The sequence below is a fragment of the Myxocyprinus asiaticus genome, chromosome 3, assembly GCF_019703515.2.
Source record: "Myxocyprinus asiaticus isolate MX2 ecotype Aquarium Trade chromosome 3, UBuf_Myxa_2, whole genome shotgun sequence".
Lineage (NCBI taxonomy): Eukaryota > Metazoa > Chordata > Actinopteri > Cypriniformes > Catostomidae > Myxocyprinus > Myxocyprinus asiaticus.
Window position 1 is genome coordinate 22,969,322 of NC_059346.1, and position 22,597 is coordinate 22,991,918.

The following is a 22,597-nucleotide window of genomic DNA, read 5'->3' on the forward strand; positions in this document are numbered from 1 at the left end:
ATAAAGACTGGAAACTGAAGATCAGGAGCCTGGAGACTGTTTTCACGCCTGAGAGCCACACGGCCAATAATTTATCGGAATCTCTCCGCTGTGCATTCAAGGAGTGGGGATTAAATGGAAAAAAAGCTTGCCTGCATCACCACAGATGACGGGGCTAATACTGTGGCCACTGTTAAGAAGTTAGGATGGCCTTGGCCGAACTGTTTCGGCCACAATCTTAACCTGGCTGTCACAAATGCAATGTCAGCCGAAAAGGCGAGGACAGCCAGGGCCATGGGGCTGTGCTAAAATCTGGAGACTGCATTCGCCCACAGTTGGCAGAAAAAGAAACAACTTTGAGAAGCAAGAGTTTGCAAGAGGCCCTAAACCTACCAACGCACAGTTTGATAATGGTGAGTTGAAAGAATTACAGGAAGGGCGTTTCCATTGTCAATTCCAGTTAGAGGTGGGCGAAATAGGCAAAAATGTATACATCGGCCGAGCGATAATCTTGAATTTGACACGGACCCTGTTATAGCGTACATTTTTTTAATCAAAAAATAATTGAAAACGCCTGAAAAATAAAGTTTATATTTTATATTTATATATTATTTTATACAGAATTTTCTTTATTTTTAGGCTATATTTAAAATGTCCAAAGTAGACCTTCATACATTTTAAAACCTTTTATTTTATTTAAACACTTGTTTACATTCCAATGAAACAACTTTATCAGTAAAGAACAAAATATATATAAAAAACATTTTTATAATATTTAATCTATTGTACTGCTTTGCTTTCTAACAAAAAAAAAAAAGAGGCTTATTTATAGTTTTTACATTATAAGCATTTGTTTTGATTCTAAAGCAAACCTGCTTTTTATGATAACAATGATGGAATGCTGACCGTCATTTTGACAGAAAAAGAAAAGGGGGAGAGAAATTAAAGAAAGAAAGAAATTAATTTATGATGCGTGAAAAAAATCATCAATCATTTGCTTTATGGCATGGCAAATATTTGTATATTCATATAGCCAAAGTGACTAAGCTCCATACAAGCATGTAAAACAACAACAACAAAAAAAATGGTTTGTAATTTTGTATTCTCTTATTCCTTCACTTTGCCAACAGGATTGTCCCATGCGATGGGGAAGCAAACAAAAAATTATAATGATTTTTCAGAGAGTTTTGGAGCAAGCCCATGCAACTAAATGAGTGCTGGATGACCGACGCCATCAACACCTTAACATGACATGGCAGGACATGCATGTCGATAAATGCAGCACTTAAGCCAGTTGCAGAATTTACCATTGTTTTATCTAATGAGACAGTTGTCACTGCATCATCGGTAAGACCTGTGCCGAGACTGCTGACCAATGATCTCCTGGACCCTTCGCCAGAAGACAGTGACTTAAAAAATCTTAAAGCAAAGATGATCGCTGTCTTGGAGGATAAATACAAAGCTTTAGAAGGACAAAAAATGCTATCGAAAGCAACTACTTTGGATCCTAGATACAGGTATAACTTGAAGATGTCAAGGAAGAACTCATCGAAGAGATAATGCAGATTACCAAAGATCTGCCAGAAAACACTGAAACTGAGGAGTCACTGGATGCAGGGAAATGAATCTTGGATAGCTACTCGGGAAAAGAAAAGCGAAGGCCACGATTCCAATTCCAAAGAGAGTGCATGTTTTTCTGTCAAAGAATTTAAAATCTGAATAGAAAAGCCAAGATAGGCTTCAACCATTTAATTATTATCCACCTGTTTACTAATAAGCTTCAAAAGTTGACAAATTTATACATTAGTACACTGTTTTTTTCCAGCATGTGACTTAAGTTGTTACTGCAATCTAATGTTTCTTTAATTTAATATTTAACTTTTGTTAATTATTTAGGTTACCATTATTTACTGATATTTATTTCACTGTTTTATAGGTTGTATTGTGTTGTTTCATTGACAGAAGTGCTAAAATAAACACACAAGTTTGTTACGAAATGGATGTTTGAGCCTGTTTGATTTCAATTTTTATTTAATTTAGACCTATATAATTTTAGACCTAATAATATTTATATATATATATATATTTTTTTTTTTTACATATATATAAGCCCCACACCACGCTCACTGCCGGTAGTTGGTCATTTACCACTGCGGTGGTAAAAACTGCCACCGTCACAGCCCTAATGAGCAATATCCATACATATTTCCGAACCTACATTTACAAACTTTTTTTTTGTTTTCTTAGAACTGAATGCATTAATGCGTTAACTAAAAAAATTGAGTGATTAATCATGCTTACATATTTTAATCGATTCACAACCCTAATAAAAACACAATATGAAACTACACGAAATACAAAGTACCAGGAGAGAACATAGCTGGCGCCCGTCCAGCTACAGCATCCTGTCTCTTTTTTGAGAAGTCAGAAATCTTCCAGACAAAGACGCCATCGTAGGTGGCAGCAGACATCTCCCTCATCTTTGACTCCATCTCCACGATGGAGAGATCCCTTAGGCCTACCGTCCTCTCCAACTGTCGTACCTGCACAAGGATCCATGCACAGTAAGATCTAGTCCTGAATGAATCTATATCAGTAGACTAAGACATACAGTTGAAGTCATTAGTTTACATACACCTTAGCCAAATACATTTAAACTCAGTTTTTCACAAATCTGACATTTAATCGTACAAAACATTCCCTGTCTTAATACAGTTATGATCACTACTTTATTTTAAGAATGTGAAATTTCAGAATAGTAGTAGAGAATTATTTATTTCAGCTTTTATTCTTTTCATCACATTCCCAGTGGGTCAGAACTTCACATACACTTTGTTAGTATTTGGAAGCATTGCTTTTAAATTGTTTAACTTGGGTCAAACGGTTTGGGTAGCCTTCCACAAGCTTCTCACAATAAGTTGCTGTAATTTTGGCCCATTCCTCCAGACAGAACTGGTGTAACTGAGTCAGGTTTGTAGGCCTCCTTGATCGCACACACTTTTTCAATTCTGCCCACAAAATTTTATATCGGACTAAGGTCAGGGCTTTGTGATGGCCACTCCAATACCTTGACTTTGTTGTCCTTAAGCCATTTTGCCACAAATTTGGAGGTATGCTTGGGGTCATTGTCCATTTGGAAGACCCATTTGTGACCGAGCTTTAACTTCCTGGCTGATGTCTTGAGATGTTGTTTCAATATATCCACATAAATTTCCTTCCTCATGATGCCATCTATTTTGTGAAGTGCACCAGTCACTCCTGCAGCAAAGCACCCCCACAACATGATGCTGCCACCCACATGCTTCACGGTTGGGATGGTGTTCTTTGGCTTGCAAGCCTCACCCTTTTTCCTCCAAACATAACGATGGTCATTATGGCCAAACAGTTCAATTTTTGTTTCATCAGACCAGAGGACATTTCTCCAAAAAGTAAGATCTTTGTCCCCATGTGCACTTGCAAACTGTAGTCTGGCTTTTTTATGGTGGTTTTGGAGCAGTGGCTTCTTCCTTGCTGAGCAGCCTTTCAGGTTATGTCGATATAGGACTCGTTTTACTGTGGATATAGATACTTGTCTACTTGTTTCCTCCATCTTCACAAGGTCCTTTGCTGTTGTTCTGGGACTGATTTGCACTTTTTGCACCAAACTCCGTTCATCTCTAGGAGACAGAATGCATCTCCTTCCTGAGCGGTATGATGGCTGCGTGGTCCCATGGTGTTTATACTTGCGTACTATTGTTTGTACAGATGAATGTGGTATCTTCAGGCATTTGGAAATTGCTCCCAAGGATGAACCAGGCTTGTGGAGGTGCACGGTTTTTTTTCTGAGGTCTTGGCTGATTTCTTTTGATTTTCCCATGATGTCAAGCAAAGAAACACAGAGTTTGAAGGTAGGCTTTAAAATACATCCACAGGTACACCTCCAATTGACTCCAATTAGCCTAACAGAAGCTAATTGGCTAAAGGCTTGACATCATTTTCAGGAATTTTCCAAGCTGTTTAAAGGCACAGTTAACTTAGTGTATATAAACTTATGACCCACTGGAATTGTGATATAGTCAATTAAAAGTGAAACAATCTGTCTGTAAACAATTGTTGGAAATATTACTTGTGTCATGCACAAAGTAGATGTCCTTAACGACTTGGCAAAACTATAGTTTGCTAACATGAAATCTGTGGAGTGGTTAAAAAATTAGTTTTAATGACTTCAACCTAAATTTATGTAAACTTCTGACTTCAACTGTATTTGCCTGGCCTCACATTAAACACTTTACCTTGTTGTTTAGTATCTCAATCTTGTCCTGGTCAAGCCGGTGCTGGCGGTTATAGGCCTCCATGGTGGTGGCAGAGCGCTCCATCTCACGGTTGAGCACGCAGACGATGTTCTCAAAGGTGCTTACCTTCAGCTCCAGCTCCTGACAGCGACGGCTGAGCTCCGCCACTTTGGTCTTCTCGCTGTGTAGCTGCAGCTCCAAGGCTGCCCCAATGGCAGTAGGAAGGGGGGTGAAAGATGTACCAAGCGTTGGAGCTGATGGTGGAGGCAACAGTGCGCAGGCCCCCTGCACAGAAGCCGCCGCTCCATTCAGCTGGCCCATTTTCAGCTCCAGCTCCTGCAGAGACTGACGCAGCTCATGGATCTTGAGGCTGGCCAACTCCAGACTCTGAGGCTGCAGACTCTCCAAGTTCACCTTGATGCCCATGATGAAATGCAGTAGGAGGTTTAAGTGCTCGTAGGAACAGGCTTGCTCATGGTCATGGATCTTCTCCTTTTCCACCTACAGGTAATCAAGGGCCCTGATGCTTAGGATTTTTGTGGAAGTCAAATTAGCGAAGATGGAGGCATAAAAGGGACTAAGTACACATCCATATAAGGAGTTTACCCACCGTCATATCACAGCCTACAACATGAAATCTGCAGGGTGTTCTGAATTTGGAACACAGTTTAATGTGGTCCACATACTGTAGAAGAAGAAAGAAAAGACACAAAAACATCAATTTAAAAGTCTACCCTAGATACTACATGTAAACATACTGTGCATACAGTATGTAAATAGTTTATAGGGCTGGGTAAAAATATAGATTTTCTGCTGCATCGATTTTCTCGATATTCTTAAATCATTCTTAAATCCCAAGGTCGACCTTTCACTCTATGTGGCAACCCTCTATAATGCAAGTAAATCACTTGCATGTACAACCAAATCTCACGCTATGTGACTAAAAATGTCTATGATTAGCCACTGGCAAGTAAATGTTCAGATTTCTCCCACCAGTAATTTAGTATAGTGGAGAAGTTATTAACACCGAGGTCAATTCACTGCATGTTGAGGGTAAAAGAACTTGTTCTGTGTGTCCAAAAATGGATCCAAGGATCCTTCCGTCATTAAATGTAATACCCTTTCTGTTTTTTACTGTTAGTTGTTGATTAAAAACAACAACAAAAGAAACATTTCATTCTAATCACACAAGGATGTGCTAAAGAAATTATGCACATCTCTCATTATGTGCACTTACTGGCTGATGCCGCTAACCATAAAGAGAGAGCACCGATTAAGCACGTGTTCTACATATCAATGTATACTTGTAAATAGTACAAATTATGCAAGCAACAACAAAAATTTTACAAAAACATATATGCAGCATAATATGTAATTTTAAGACATTAATTGTTGGAATAGACTGAATTAACTAATGATGAATTATAATTTGAAAAATTTATATTTTCGAATTGTACCTAGATGAGTTGCCTAGAATATTCCTTTATAATTAAGAGCATTAGCTGAGAGAGAATTTATTTTATATGTAATCAAAATGGACATTGTAACAGAAATGTACCCATATGGATCAATATTGAGTCGAATCAAACCAAGATCAGAATCAAACTGAATCAAGAGCTTATGAATCGGAATCAAATCAGGAAATCTGTATCAATACCCAGCCTAATAGTTTAAATGATGTTTACTCACTTTCTCTCTGGGGATTTTTTTCTTGGCACAGCCTTCGCAAATCATTGGATATTTAGGGCATATCTCATCATGGGCCTAAAGAAAAACAAATTACATTACATGGCTTTTAGTTGTCACGCCACATCATTATAAAGTTCCAAAAAACGACATAGTCTCACATCATACCTTCATAAAAAAGAATAAATGGTAGGTGTTATAATATAGAATAGGGCTGAAATAAAATCGAAATTGCAATATGACCTTGTGCGATTATTAAACCGCAAAGGGCTGTGATTTATGTAAATAAATAAATAGGCTGCTCGTGCTGCTCCCTTCAAATTTAATGTGCGCTGCTCTGTCCTGTCTGTATTGTGCATTATTACAGTGGTTTCACAGCGGTTCTGTGCTCCACAATACTCAGAGTAACAAATGTGCCAGATTCCAGATTCACTTTAATTTCAATATTGCTTAATTTCAAATATTAATGTACAAGTGTATATACAAATACAAATATCCACCTAAAGGAACCAGGTATTTGTGGACAGAGGAGGAGATGTTAAAATGAGGAGCATGTTATACAGCTTTTGTGAATTCAGCTACATACAAACATTTTCTGCTGTTTCCACCAAAATAAAAGTTTGACAGTTTAGAACTCTTTGGTTTAACTGAATCGCATAGCAACGCCCTGTGCAGGTTAAGATTTTATTACAGAAATGAATTACTATTGTATAGAAATAATAATAACAACCAATATAATATTATAATATTATAAATATACAATTTTCAAGTTGACTGTGTTCCAAAAAATAAAGATAATGAATAGTGGGCTGAGATCTTATCACAAAGTGGACAAATATGAAGAAAGTGTGTTTGGTTCTTTTTAAGAGGACTCAAGTGTGAAGCCTCAAAGAGAAGCCTTTGTCTTTTTATTTGCAGCAAAGCATGGGCAAAACATTACCTTATTTAGGTCAAAGGGGATCACTTACTAGTTTTTTGTTTACCGTATCGCAATTGAAAAAAAATTCAAAATGATTGAAATATGACTGTTTAAAACGTGCAGCATTAATGGTGTTTTCAAGTCATGTTGGAATTACCATATTTACAAGTTGAACGCACATGAATGCCACTTCAAAGTCGTAATTACGAGTGGGAAATTCTGGATTTTCTTTGGATACTTTTTCTCGGGAAACTCGGGGTAGCCTTGTCATTCCGGGTTGGGGGCGTGTCAATTTAAGAATCATGGTCGAAGCAAATTTTTATTGGTAATAATTCCGTTTTGCTTGTGGATTTTGACTGCAGTTCAGTCTGTATGCATTTTTTGTACTTGTAATGAAGAATAACAATAACGCTTGCCAGAAAATAATTTGCTGGTTTATGCAGCAACAGGCTTTTGCAATAAAACTACATTTCCCATCATTATATGTAGCCACACAAGAATGATAAACTAGATAGATAAATAATTAATTACACACCTAATGTGCTGCTTTCACTTCATTTTGTTAAAATGGTACTAAAAAAGCATCCTGTTTTCACTAGTGTGAGAAAGAGAAATATGAAATTGCTAAATGGGTCCATTCTTTCCAACTAAAATAATTTGAACGCACATCACATCGTATTTACGATCTCCGACCTCGTAAGTACAAACTTCCCAGGAGGACTTGAACGCACCACAATATAGAATAAAGGATTGATTCCATACTTAATTATTTTTACTGCATAGCAGTTTAAGATTTAGGAATTCAGCAATTCATAGATTAAAAAAAAAAAAAAAAAAAATCTTACCTTAATATTTTTAAAATGAAAAGGCTCCTTGCAGTATTTACAATTCAGAGTCCTTTCTGGGCATTCTCTTTCATTGTGTCGCTCAAGTTCGTTGGCTCTCAGAAGCTCTTTGCATGATGGGCAGGGCAGGATTCTAAAGTCACACTTTCCCTCATGGTTTGCCTTAGAGAAATGAACACCAGGTCAGATGGTGGACTTCTGATATTTAAAATGCTGAACACGAAATACACACTACCTCATATTCTTTGATGGTGCCTGTCCAACTACATTCTTCATTGATGCAAACTGCTTCAAGAGCTTCAACTTCTCTTTTGGCAGCATTATCAGGAAAAGCCTAAGAGATTGCAGATAGTCAAAGTGAGATCTCCTTTCAAATTTCATGCATCTCATTACTAGCAGTGACAAATGGGTTTGCAATCAACATATAGGCTAGCCTAAAATCTGGGAAGCCAAAATAAATCTTTTAAATTATTATAAGAAACTTACACACTGCATGCTTTTGATTTTATAAAATCATACACACTCAAAAAGCTATTACACATTTTGTTAACACTTGACCCTTATAAGAATTTACCAAGAAAACCATGGTTTCCACTAGCATAGTTACTACAGTTTTACTTAGTAAAACTGGAATTCTTTATTTCAGTATTAGATACCACTATCATCAATAATATCAGTAAGATAAAAAAAATAAAAATAAATACACTGCTTGAACGAGATCCCATTTTAAAGGAATGGTTCACCCAAAAAAAAAAAAAAAAAAAAAAAAAAAAAAAACCTCTCATCATTTACTCAACTTCATGCCATCCCAGATATGTATGACTTTCTTTCTTCTGCAGAACACTAATGAAGGTTTTTAGAAGAATATCTCCACTCTGTTGGTCCATACAATGCAAGTGAATGGTGATCTGAAATCTGAAGGTCCAAAAAGCAGACAAAAGCAGCATAAAAGTAATCCATAAGACTCCAGTGGTTAAATCGATATCTTCAGAAGCGATACGAGAGGTGTGGGTGAGAAACAAGTCAATATTTAAGTCCTTTTTTACTATAAATCTCCACTTTCACTTTCAGATGTGAAAGTGAAACTAAAAGGCACCACATGTGACTTTCAGATGTGAAAGTGGAGATTTTAGTAAAAAATGACTTAAATATTTATCTTTTTCTAACCCACACCCATTATATCGCTTCTGAAGATATGGATTTAACCACTGGAGTCATATGGATTACTTTTATGCTGCTTTTTGGACCTTCAGATTTCTGGCAACCATTCACTGGAGCTGAGATATTATTCTAAAAATCTTCAGTTGTGTTCTGCAGAAGAAAGATCCGGGATAGCATGAGGGTGAGTAAATGATGAGAGAATTTTCATTTTATCCCTTTAAATGATTGTGGTTTACAGTAGTAACTATAATTTCTGTTGCTCCTGGATTTTCGGCAGAAACTATGGATACCGTGGTAAATTGTTGAAAGGGTAACCACTTGCAGTGAAACATTTTTAAGGCGGTTTTCCCAGAATTTAGATCTTACTGAATATTAGAAAACCACATAACTTACACAGCCCTGTTTCAAAATTGATGTTGGCTCTTCAAATATGTCCTCTTTTATACAGGCACTGCATTTCTGTGGTTCGGAGCTACGACGGGAAAATGGAAAAATGGTTTCAGACATTTCACAAAAGCACAAGACATTTCGCTGACAAAACTAAAGGCAAACCACACATACAACAAGAGTTGCTTTTAACAATGCTGCAACCTGTCTGCTACAGTGTAATTTACAGCTCGCTCAGCAAACCGAAAAGAACCTGACAGCCTCCATTTATTTATGTTCCCTCTTATGGACCAACGCTTACTGCTCGTTTACTCGTTAAAATATATAATATACCATAAAAATGGCACGGAAGGCCTGAAAGGTCGTATTCATCTTTTGTAGTGTCGTGTCAGGTGGGCCATCTGGACTGAATGTCGCTTACCTCACAGCTTTATTAAAACAATATGAACAGAAACGATGTCCGCACTGCGCCTGAAAAGGTCTCCGAAGGATTTTCTGACAGATATTGCACAGATGCTTGTCCTCCAGCTTGTTGGCGAGTATTTTCTTGGGGAAGCCAGGTTTGTTGCCTTCTAATGAAGATGGTGGTGAGGGATCCTGTGCAGCCATTATTCCCGAGCGCGCATGTGACCAGGCTCCGGAGAAGAGACGGGGATCTTACTACACATTTCACTGAAAGGGTTGTAAACAGAGGATTACTCAGGGGGACATTACGATGTGACACATAAAAGGATTAACTTAATCTGTGTCATTTAATACATCTAAATTCACGTAAAGTGTAATATTCAAGCAGACATGACAACCACAGCCAAATACAATCTTCGTCGCAATAAAGTTTTACATTTACTGTTATTGGTATGTCAAACAAAAATCCATAAGAATAATTAGTATTATATTTTTAAATTGACATATGTCCTACCATACTATGATCCAACGAACACTATAAAAGCTGCTGTGCTGTAAAACATTGTATTAAATGTATTCAGCGTTCTTGTCGTGCGTAGTCATAAGTGTAATAATCATATTTTATTTTTATTTATGGTGTTGCTCAGAAATGTGAATAACTGCAGGCGTCGTGCTCCCCATCTGATCATGGACGACGATGACGAGTGGCGTCCACTAGGGGGCGAACAATGATCAAATATGTGAAGATAGAAACTGCACAGTACTGCAAAAGGATAGAATAAAAGTTTTCTTATGGTTATTCCAATGTCAAAAATGTCAAAATATCTCATATTTTTTTAAACTTCACTGTACAAATAGATTTTAATTTAAAATGTTGTTCAGTTGTTTCTTTTAAGGTTTATATAGTTAACAGTACTCTAATACTGGGTAGAAAAATACACTGTCAACTTAATGCAAAGTAAATATTTTCCAAATAAAATGTTGTGTTTATGTTGGCTTTAGTGCAATGGCGGTTTAACTGGCAATTAATTAATGTTTTTCTTACACAGTATAAATATATATGAGTCTGCATTAAAATAAACAGTTGCCTTCATATTTTAGGGGGTACCAAGGGGGTCCCTCTCAAGGAGACTGGCATATTTGGGGGTCCTTGGCATCCAAAAATTGGAAAACTCCTGGGTTACTCCACCTGACTTTGATTTGACGGAGAACTATTTAAAAAAAAATATTAATAATAATTTAAAACAAAATTGCTCCACGGCTTTTTTTATTTATTTTTTTATTATTATTTATTTATTTATTTTTTTTTTTTGAAATAATAATAAATGTTTTTTTTTATTATTATTATTATTTTGTCGAGTGTCTTTTATTTTGAAAATAATAGCTATCGGCATCGCCATCTGTCAGCGTAGCTGTTTTCACGAATACCAACGCTTGTTGACACTGTCACGAAACGAAATCTGAACTGATCATTGCGCTTGTTGAAACAAAACTATCTCAGGCTAGTAGTATTTTAATAGTTGTTTTTGTGTATGTGTTTGTGGATTTACAGAGTCTAATGACTCGAGTCTCATGACCCAATATAGTGAGCTTTATAGCTGACCAGAAAAGGACTTTACATTTGGCAGCGCAACCGGCAACTAGACATTTAAACCAAGCTAGGATAGCTTTTTTTAAAATACCTTTTGTGCCTATCTTCGTGTTGTGTAGCCATAATAAGGTTTTATATCTTCATATCCTTAAATAATTCCGCAGTATTTCGCTGTTGGACCGATAACAAGGTCCTTGTGAATAGTTCACTTCTCTACCGAAACTGCTGCTTCAAGTAGTCGCTGAAAGCTTCGGCAATAATAAGGTAAGTGTGCAATGTTAGTTTAGTCTTCTTCCAGCAGTAACATGTATTAAGGACAGGATGGTCGATTTTGAACTCAGTGTGCAGCTAAAATAATAAGTCAATACTGTGTCCCTTTTTCTTCGTTATCAAACGATATTTTAACGAGCTTGAGCCAGGAACTGTTTAATTGAGCGAATGATTATGCTGTACGTGTAACTAATACGTTGTACTTAATGGGATTTTCTTTCTTCATACAAGGTATGGCTGAGGAAAATACCCAGTTCTGCAGTAATTGGTAAGTTAGTTAAAGTCCTAAGATAAGATATGTTGTTTCGGCTAAACTGACAACTTTTACTTTCGTTAGGTGTGCTTTCTGTCCCTCCCATCAACTCTCTTTCGTGTACTTAAGTGTCCTCCCTCACTCATTATCATAACTACTAATTACTCATTTAAGATGACGCTTTTATCCAAAGCAACTTCCAATTCATGTATTTTGGGACCATCCCCCTAGAGCAACCGAGGGTGACTTTTCTTGCTCAACATTGAGGGATTCGAACCTATAACCTGTCAACCAACTAACCGTGCTATCCTGTCTGTCTCTCCAGTAAGCATGACATTCCAGAGGCCAACTTTACAACACATGAGATTCACTGTCGGCGGAACATTGCTCTATGTGATGTGTGCCAGGAGCCCTTTCCACGTTCCGAACTTGTGCAGCACAATGAGCTGGATCATGCAGAGGTACGATCCAGCCATGATGTACGAATCCATGATGAATAGATGATAAAATCCCTATTAATCTCTTACTGTATATAAAGCTGTGCATTGTGCATATTGCAGATATTTCAGAAAATCTCATTGGAGCAATTCTCATTCTCACCAGGTTGATAAAAAATAGATAGTAAATAGATATCTTTTTTTATAGGAACAATGCAAGTGTGGATTAAAAATAGAGAAACAGTTCATGGAGACTCACCAGGTACTATTGTGCAACACAAACTGTTTTCATATTGATGTTTTAATGTAATTGATGAATTTTATGAATTTGTCTAGTGACTTTTGCTTCCAGTGGGTTAATTTGCTGCAAAATCCTAAAGTTTTCACAATTTGAAACCTTTGAAAGGAATATTCAGGGTTTAATACAAGTTAAGGTCAATCAACAGCGTTTGTGGCATAATGTTGATTACCAAAAAAAGTATTTAGACTTAAAAAAAAAAAAATCGAGGTTACAGTGAGTCACAAACAATGGAAGTGAATGGGACCTATTTTTTTGAGGGTTTAAAGACAGAAATGTGAAGCTTATAATTTTATAAAAGCATTTACATTAATTCTTCTGTTAAAACTTGTGTATTTGAGCTGTAAAGTTGTTTAAATTGTCATTATAGGGTTTGTTGACATTACATAGTCATGGCAATGAAGTTGTAAAATTGTCTATAACTTTACACTGAAAAGGTTAATAAGGGTTTTTATCACACTAAAATCATGTTAACATGCGTATTGTTTATACTGTGGTTAATAGTTTGAAATAGTGAGTATTATAAAGTTTAAAGATTGGCCCCATTCACTTCCATTGTAAGAGTCACTGGAACCTAGATTTTATTTTATTTTTTCTTTAAGAAAAGTAGTGGCAACTCAAAATTAATATTTGTAGTAAGAAATATGACACCACAAATGCTGTCCATTTTTCTTAACTTGCATTGAACCCGGAATATTCCTTTAATTGTTTTGATTGCCATCTAATCCATATTCATGTTACCCCTCTCAGAGGTCAGAGTGCAGTCACCGACTTGTCCCATGTCAATTCTGTGATCTGGAGCTGGCCTTCTGTCAAGCTAAAGAGCACGAGGAATACTGTGGGACCCGCACTGAGCCCTGCACGGTCTGCAAGTGTAACGTTATGCTGAGAGAGCAAAATGACCATCCAGCCCTGTGCGGTAGCTTCATGCCCCCTCGAGAGAGGAATAGCGGTAGGGCAGTCTCACAGTCTCCTGGAGCTTGGTTTGACACTCACTCCATTCATAACCTGTTGAGGGCCCAGGAGAGAAGCCACAATAACAACAACATAGGGGCAGCAGACCGCAGGGGCCCACCACGACCCTTGGAGGACAGACTACATAATAGCACCAGAGGAACAGTGAGGGCAGGAACCAGGACAAACACACAAACAAGGAACAATGAATTTGCATACTGTATGTATCAGTCTGAATGTTTAAGTACTTACTTTAGAAACAGTGCTGTTCAAATTTGTTCAGATTTTAAAACAAAGAAACATTACAACAAAAATGAATTAGAAATATTTAAGATACTGCACAATTTCTAGATCACTAAGCAAATAAGCAAATTTGTAACATTGACCACTTTAACTCCTTTGTGTAAAAAATTAGATTTCCTTGCTTCCAATAAGGCACACAAGATGCTTTTTGCATGCTGGGATAACATGGAGCATCAGGTTTTGCACAAACTTGTGTTGTCCATGCCAGATCAAGTGAGTGCTTTCAATAAAGCAAAAGGGGGACATGCCAAATTCTGAAATTTATGTTGATTATTCAATTTAAACTTTGAACTCGTATTGTTATTCTGATTAATATAATTTTGTAATTAAAAGGAATATTCTGGGTTCAATACATGTTAAGCCAAATCAACAGCATTTGTTGCGTAATGTTGATTACCACCAAAATTTCGACTCGTCCCTCCTTTTCTTTAAAAAAAGCAAAAATCGAGGTTACAGTGAGGCACTTAGAATGGAAGTGAATGGGGCCAATTTTTGGAGGGTTTATAGGCAGAAATGTGAAGCTTAGAATTTTATAAAAGCACTTACATGAATTCTTCTGTTAAAACTCATGTATTATTTGAGCTGTAAAGTTGTTTCAATTTTAATTTTTACAGTCATTTTAGGGTTTGTTGGCATCACATCATCATAGCAACAAAGCTGTAAAATTTACCATAACTTTACACAGAAAAGCTTAGTAACTGATTTTATCACACTAAAATCATGTTAATACACTTTGTATATGTCTTGCAGCTATACTTTTAAAATTGTGAGTATTTTAATGTTTACAGATTGTCCCCTATCACTTAAAAGAGGGACAAGTCAAAATAAATATCTGTGATAATCAATATTATGCCACAAATGCTGTCAGTTGAGCTTAACTTGTGGTGAACCTGGAATACTCCTTTAAGAAAACTGTATTAAATTAGAAGATGCAAAATAAAAGCATTTTCAAAAGTAGACTCAGACCTTTGAACAGCACTGTAATTTACAATTAATATAATGGGGTGTTTTAAATAAACTGCTTGCATATTTTTTGGAATATGATAAGTTTTCTCAGGGCATTAACAGGATGCTGGCACATTTTTTCAGCACTACAAAAAAAATAAAATAAAAAATAACCTTCTACTCTACTCATTTCCTCAGTGCTGGATCAGGAAGGAGAGCTGGGGAACAACAACAACAGCCTGCTGTGGTCTCTGGGCCAGCTGCCAGACTATGACTCCTCCAGTCTGGACTACATGCTGGCCCTCAGCCTGCAAAATGAAGGTGACTTGGAGGACCCAGGGGGTCAGGAGGGTGTGTGGACTGATGTGTGGGACTATCACCCGGAAAGGACATCAGCCCATAGCAATCTTACTACCCAGCTCCCTAACAACACTAACAACAACTGCACTGCAGCTCCCCCTAAATCCAATACAATCCCAGGCCATAGCTCTTCATCAAATATCATGCTACCTTGCGAGTTCTGTGAAGAGCTCTTTCCAGAGGAAGACCTTATCTTACACCAGGTAAGTGCTGAGGCCTCAGTTATCCCATCATGTTACACTCCCTCTTGGTTTGATATTTAAGCCAGGCCCCTTTGTTTAGATACCACTAGTAAGTATGAAGTTGCATCAGCCTCTTAAGTGCCTCTTTTGAGTTCTTTTGCATGTTTATGTTGAAAGAGTACAACATAAGCGAAGGCTGTTGTCATTTCAGCACGGATGTTTAATCTTCCACTCTATTCCTTCTTGTTAGATCTCTATTGTTTCACTATGTGGTGTTTAGTTTCCATGGGAACCTCCTCAAATTTCAGCCCTCTAGTTTCTCCCACAGGCTGAAGCCTGATCAGATTCTTCTCCTCTTTCTTAGACCGTAGAGAAGTATTTATTTATCTGGGTTAGTTGTTTTGGATTTTTTGCCCTTATTGACCACCATAATGTAAATACTCTGTTTTCTGTATCTTTTAGACCGGCTGCAGCCCGGCCTCTGCTATCGCTTCCTTCAGTAAACAGGCTCCCTCTTTTCACTATGAAGACATCATAGCACAAGGGGCTGATCATGCCATTCCTCCCTGCACACCCAGTCCACCCACCCTGCCCCTGTCTGTCTCTCCACTCAGTTCGTTATCCAGTCCTGTTGAAGTGCTCATTCCTTGTGAGTTTTGTGGCGTTGCCTTGGAAGAAGATGTGCTCTTTCACCATCAGGTATTGAACATCTGTGAGGTGTAATGTCTTTAGATGATGATTCTAGTCATTATATTAAAAGAGTGGGTGATATGTTAAGTGAGAAAACAATTAAACATTTTCATTGCTCTGTAAGGAGAATAATTATATAAATGTTAGCTTATTTTAGATGCCCACAAACAAAAGGAACTCTCCACTTTGCTTTAGTTGTGACTCAGCATATGTTGCAAAGTTATAATTTCTGTAGTTAATTGTTTAGAGAACTTTCATGTGGGGGTGAATTGTCCCTTTAAGCAAGGAACGTCTATTAGCTTTTTATTACTTTTCAGCTAGTATGTTGTTTATGCACTTTTGTAAATGTAGAGTAGAATTGGAGCTATCCATTCAGTTGATTAACATCACACTGAGCCAAAAGGAATAATCCAGATTCAATACAAGTTAAGCTCAACTGACAGAATTTGCGGCATTATATTGATTACCACAAAAATTATAAGTTTCAATAATGTCTGTATGTCATTGTAATGTGTGGTCATCAATCACTTTTATACATAATTAATCCAGCCCCTTTTCTTATTGAATGAGATTGACGATAGAAACTAACGAAATGCTGCTCCTCCTCTCATTCGCCCGGTCAGCATTCATGATGACTGATTCATTCATATCAGTCGTGAACAAGTTTACCAGTACATTCAGTTCGTCCACATCACAAATGAAATGACTGTCTAGTTCATTGAAGGGGCGTATTCGATCAGTGGGTCCAACAAAGGATATACTCCTTCACAGCCCGCTCTCAACTGCTATTGGCTCACACAAGTCAGTCTTTAAAAGCGAAACAAAAGGAAGACAAATGGAATTTGCATGTCTAAGAGTTTAAATACCATAACCGTTTTCACCACAGGTCTTATTTTCCCTATATTTTGTTAAATGCTGGGCTTAATTATTACCAAGACAAAGAAAAGGTTTAAGAAAATCCTAAATATCTTGCACTGTGAATCAAAGCAACACATTTCCATCCTTAATTCATGTCATTTTTATTGTACTGTCTTCAGTCATTTTGACACATTCATAAATTGGGGATCATGTTTTGAGAATACCTATAAACTTGTCAAGTGCATTTCACCAGTCTCTCCTTGTTGAACGCAATTGACTCGCACACCTCCTATCATTCAGCAGATCTTCGTTCACAAATCATTCACAAACAAGTTTACCAGTATATTCAGTAGTGATGGGTCGATCATGAACGATTTGTTCATTTTGAATGAAACTTTTGTTACTCGGAAGAACGAGTAGTCTCAGAGAGTGATTAGTTCATTTTGTGTTGGCCGCGCATGTGCATTGTGCAGCCTCCGTTCGTCCGTCACGTGACAGCCGTATACGCTATGCACTGACAAAAGAATGAATGACTCGGACAAAAAGATTCCAGAGGTGAACTAATTCTGTTTCTCATCATTTGTCCTTGGCTGCATTATCAATTTTTCCTTATTGGGGCTGTAATCAAAGTTTGCGTAAGTAGACATGTTGGGGTGGGGTGGGGGGGGGGGGATTTGGCTATTGAAAATGTAACATTTTAATTTAATTCTGCTCAAATGAACAAAATGACTTGAATAAAGATTCGTTCATTTTGCTAAACGAGACTCAAAGATTCAAATCAGTAAAATGATCCGATCTTCCAATCACTAATATTCAGTTCGTTCACCACCTCAACTCTTTTGGACTCAAATGACCGACTAGTTCAGTCAAGGGGTGTATTCGTTCGGCGGGTCAAACCAATGATATGCTCCTTCACAGTCTGCACTCGAATGCTATTGGTTTGTGCTATCCACCTTATTTTTCAGCGAAACTAGTGTCGCCATTATTAACCTTGAATGTGGACCGCTTCCGGTATCAGCCACTTCCAGCTATTTTAGTGATACAAAAATACTACATTATGCTGCTTTATATTACAGGCTGGCAATATATGTTGTCATTATATCATTTATTATGATTTTCATAAACTCACTACTGGATATCGCATTTTACCATTGTTTTATCACAGTGTTGCACAGGCAGAATGAATGAGAGATCAGGTCTCAGGACAGAAACAGGACAGTCCTCCACACCGTCCGACACACCTCAACCAACAGAGAGCAGAAAGCTGCTGGGCAAATGCTGCTTTAACTTTCTTTGCACCAAAACTGCATCTTGTTTCATCTTGGCAAATAAATAAACGCATTTTACTCTCCGTTCTTGTCAGAGAGCATTCTCTCTTTCTTAGCGGTGTATAGTAAACTGACACGCAGATAAGGCATTCAGCATGGCTTATGAAACATCACCTTTGGAAATGCACAAATAAAAGGCATCATTGGAGGTTATGCAGGTACATATAAATGGAGGTTTACATGGAGACAAGAAACACTGCATCGTCAGGATCTCGTTAAAATAAGAAGCAGATTTTATTACGGTCTCTTCGATACAACACACAGCAACAAGTGAATGATTTACTTACCCTTTTACTATAAATGCTGAAGTTAGAAAATTATCCGACATAAGGCCATTATTCTGCTGTACAGCCTGTGGTTGCGAGATAGTTTATAAACTTATCACTAAATTCTGGTATTATTATCCTTCTATTCATTTATATTGTGGTCAATAACAGCAGAACTTTTACACATTCGCCAGAAATGCAGCTGCTGCTTCCGCATTGCAAAAAAATATGGATAATCAGACTTTACAGGCATCGAAAGGGAGAGACGTCAGTGAACAAAAACAAATATGAGTCAGTGTATGGAGGTTAATGGACTGACTCGTTCAATTAAAAGATATTAAAAGATAAAAGATGATTCGTTCACGAACGAAACGTCGCTAATCTGGGTTCCAGTGAGGCACTAAAAATGGAAGTGAATGGGGCCAATCCGTTAACATTAAAACACTCACTATTTCAAAAGTATAGCCACAAGATGTAAATATGCATATTTAGTGTGATAACCTTTTCTGTGTAAAAGTTATAGCCAATTTTACTACATTGCCATGATGATGACAAACCCTAAAATGATCATTTAAACAACTTTACAGCTCAAATAACACATAACTTTTAACAGAAGAATTAATGTGCTTTCATAAAATTATAAGCTTCACATTTCTGCATTTTAAACCCTCCAAAAATTGGCCCCATTCACTTCCGTTTTAAGTGCCTTACTATAACCTCAATTTTTGCTTTTTTTAAAGAAAAGTAATCAACATCATGCAACAAATGCTATCGATTGAGCTTAACTTGTATTGAACCTGGAATATTCCTTGAATAATATTGTCCTACTGTATAGGATAAGTGTGACCTCCGCCCCCAGACAGCTTATTCAACAGATGAAGTGTCTCCACGGAAACCACACCACACAGTCAAAGCACATGAGTGGAGCTCTCCTGAGAGGCAGAGAAGCTCTCCTGAGAGGCAGAGGAGGGTGGGACTTCAAGGTGAGATGCCAGAATAGATAAACACAATCTCAATTACATTGTTAATCATATTTGTAATCTGCTTATACATTTGACTTCTTGTTTCCTTTAAAAAAAGAAATATGTGCTTGGCTTTTGATTTAAAAGGGAAATCAACAATTCACCTACAAATGAAAATTGTCATAATTTACTCCCCCCTAATGTTGTTCCAAACCTGTATGAAAGTAATACAGGTTTCGTACAACATTAGGGTCATTAAATTATTATAGAATTGTCATTTTGGGTAACGATCCCTTTAACTGTAACCAGTCATACCTGTACATCTTTTTGCAGCTGACCCAGGTGAGGAGCTCCTGCAGCAGACAGCTCAGGGGTGGCGGAGAGGCACGTCAGGTTTGGACCAATGGAAGCCCTCAACCTACGGCTATACAAAGAACACTAATGCTGAGCAGCAGATAAAGAGCAGGAACCAAAGGCGCAGAGCAGTCGAGGTTAATACCTATCCAACACCACTCAAAGAAAGCCTCAAGCCCCTTTCTACAGCCACATCAGGGTATGCTCAGTGCTCTATTGGGGTGACGAACAAAATTATCAAGTTATGATTACTTTCATGTTTATTGAATAATTTACCCTTTTTTGGCTGCTTCAGATATGGTATGTAGCCTGGATATCTGACAAACTATTTTTGAAGATATTTTTCTGAAGTAATTACATGTAGTTATAGCTGAAATCAGAAGTTTACATACACCTTAGCCAAATACATTTAAACTTAGTTTTTCACAATTCCAACTTTGTTGTCCTTAAGCCATTTTGCCACAACTGGAGGTATGCTTGGGGTCATTGTCCATTTGTAAGACCCATTTGCTACCGAGCTTTAACTTCCTGGCTGATGTTTTGACTGTTGCCTCAATATATCCACATCATTCTCCTTCATGATGCCATCTATTTTGTGAAGCACACCAGTCCCTCCTGCAGCAAAGCACCCCCACAACATGATGCTGCCATCCCCATGCTTCATGGTTGGGATGGTGTTCTTTGGCTTGCAAGCCGCACCCTTTTTCATTATGGCCAAACAGTTCAGTTTTTGTTTTATCAGACTAGAGGAAAATTTTTCCAGAGAGTAAGATTTTTGTCCCTATGTGCACTTGCAAACTGAAGTCTGGCTTTTTTATGGCAGTTTTGGAGCAGTGGCTTTTTCCTTGCTGAGCAGCCTTTCAGGTTATGTTGATATAGGACTCATTTTACTGTGGATACAGATTTAGATTTTCCCATGATGTCAAGCAAAGAGGCACTGAGTTTGAAGTTAGGCCTTAAAATACATCTACAGGTACACCTCCAATTGACTCCAATTAGCCTGTCAGAAGCTAATTGGCTAATTGCTTAAAGGCTTGACATCATTTTCAGGAATTTTCCAAGTTGCTTAAAGGCACAGTTAACTTGGTATATATACTTCTGACCCACTGGAATTGTGATATAGTCAATTAAAAGTGAAACAGTCTGTTTGTAAACAATTGTTGGAAAAATTACTTGTGTCATGCACAAAGTAGATGTCCTAGATGACATGCCAAAACTATAGTTTGCCAGTATGAAATCTGTGGAAAAATAATTGTTTTAATGACTTCAACCTAAGTGTATGTAAACTTCTGACTTCAACTGTATATGGTAGCTATGGGTCTAGTTAAGCTCTACTGTAAAATATTTAATTACCTAAATACTACTCTTGGTTAGAGCTTGTGTGGTGTACAACTGACCTGATCCTCTTTATGTAGGTTATTTTCAGGTAATTGTTCGAAATTGTTCACAAAGTATTCTAAGTGATTCATTGGCAAATTGTTCTGATTAAAATTGATTCTTAAAAATTGGTTTTGATGGGAAAAGTCATGGAATTTCATTGGTTAAAAAGGGTGGGAACCCTGAACATATTTGTTTCCCCCATGACAGACCTCCCTACAGAGGAAGGCTAGAAGGTCAAGGGAGTGAGAAAAATACAGAGACACCAAAGGTATATACCTATTTTATTAAAGTGTCATGAATTGAATTAAGTCTTGTCCTTTAAAAAACAAAAAAAACTAATAAAGGTTACAGTGAGGCACTTACAATTGGAAGTGACTGGGGCCAATTATTTGAGGGTTTAACAACAGAAATGTGAAGCTTATCTTTTTATAAAAGCACTTACATTAATTCTTCTGTTAAAACTCATGTATTATGTGAGCTGTTAAGTTGTAAAAATTTTTATTTTTACAGTCAGTTTAGGGTTTGTTGCCATTACGTCGTCATGGCAACAAACTTGTAAAATTGGCTATAACTTTACACAGAAAATGTTAGTAAGCGATTTTTATCAAACTAAAATCATGTTAACACGCATTTTTTGCATCTTGCTTCTATACTTTTGAAACAGTGAGTATTTTAACAATTACAGGTTAGCCCCATTCACTTCCATGAGGGGCATGACAAAATGAATTTTTGTGGTAATCAATATAATGCCACAAATGCTGTCGATTGAGCTCAACTTGTATTGAACCCAGAATATTCCTTAAAGTGAAACCTCCATAGTACATATTATATGATGTTACCAGATATTTTAATCCTTGAATCTTCAAACACTTTTGATGTTTTTTTTTTATTTTTTATCTGCAGGTGCCTAAAAAACATAATGTTGAAAAAGAAGAGGAGTAAAAGAAATCAAACAAACTTTTGTTACTCAAACAAATGACCTCTTATTACTATTGATGGGCTGTTATGTTTGTGTCTGTTTTAAACATCTGTCTCTGTCCAGGTGAATTAAAAAATGATTTGGCTTGTACATGTATTTCTATGATTGCACTAGTTTTTTAATTCTTTTTTTTTTTCTATGGTGTTTGTCTGTGATTTAAAATCTTTGTTTTAAGCTTCTTATTATTTCCTTTCATAGACATACTTGGAGAAATGTCTAAAAACTGTACACGTTGAAAAATGCTTGTATAAAAATTATAAATTCCTATTTGATCCTGATTGTGAAGTAATTTTCAGTGCACAGTTACAAAACACCAAGTAGTGCTAAAAACAAGACATGCACTGTTCAAATTTGTGAATATTTGAGAAACATTTAATTGTATTATTGTAAGGCTGTCTCTAAGGTGGCGCATTGTTGTCGCATAAATATTTTCTTCAATCGGTTATGTTATGTATCAATCACATGTCTTTTCAATAAAAAAGATTTAACTGGGGCTGAAGGCTCTCTTAACCCAGCCTACGCAGTGATGCCTGT

At 37.0% G+C, this 22,597-nt stretch overlaps 2 protein-coding genes across 7 annotated transcripts in view; one reads left to right on the forward strand and one right to left on the reverse strand.

The window, feature by feature from the left end:
* LOC127418979 (TNF receptor-associated factor 2-like) overlaps positions 1-10,904 on the reverse strand; it is a 28,468-nt gene extending 17,564 nt beyond the window's left edge. For all 5 annotated transcript variants that reach the window (XR_007893580.1, XM_051659982.1, XM_051659956.1 and 2 more), the window contains exons 1-9: positions 10,168-10,904; positions 9,670-9,920; positions 9,255-9,333; positions 7,936-8,034; positions 7,701-7,862; positions 5,940-6,014; positions 4,861-4,935; positions 4,251-4,751; positions 2,345-2,522 (exon numbers count right to left, since the gene is read on the reverse strand). Coding sequence is in view for 4 of the 5 variants with exons in the window: in XM_051659982.1 (XP_051515942.1) it covers positions 2,345-2,522; positions 4,251-4,751; positions 4,861-4,935; positions 5,940-6,014; positions 7,701-7,862; positions 7,936-8,034; positions 9,255-9,333; positions 9,670-9,857 (1,357 nt within the window). In the remaining variant the exon portion in view is untranslated. The remainder of the gene's footprint in view (positions 1-2,344; positions 2,523-4,250; positions 4,752-4,860; positions 4,936-5,939; positions 6,015-7,700; positions 7,863-7,935; positions 8,035-9,254; positions 9,334-9,669; positions 9,921-10,167) is intronic.
* Positions 10,905-11,094: 190 nt separating this feature from the next.
* Positions 11,095-22,573, forward strand: LOC127418992 (TRAF-type zinc finger domain-containing protein 1-like). 2 transcript variants are annotated; one of them, XM_051660004.1, is made up of 12 exons: positions 11,108-11,154; positions 11,409-11,508; positions 11,746-11,782; positions 12,093-12,228; positions 12,413-12,466; positions 13,253-13,676; positions 14,903-15,267; positions 15,709-15,945; positions 19,224-19,371; positions 19,684-19,903; positions 21,292-21,352; positions 21,988-22,573. In XM_051660004.1, exons 3-12 carry the CDS (start codon positions 11,748-11,750, stop codon positions 22,024-22,026), a joined length of 1,719 nt encoding a protein of 572 aa, XP_051515964.1. In that variant the 5' UTR covers positions 11,108-11,154; positions 11,409-11,508; positions 11,746-11,747; the 3' UTR covers positions 22,027-22,573. The 2 variants fall into 2 exon arrangements, with proteins under 2 accessions (XP_051515955.1, XP_051515964.1); XM_051659995.1 differs by having other exon boundaries at positions 11,095-11,508.
* Positions 22,574-22,597: the final 24 nt, after the last annotated feature.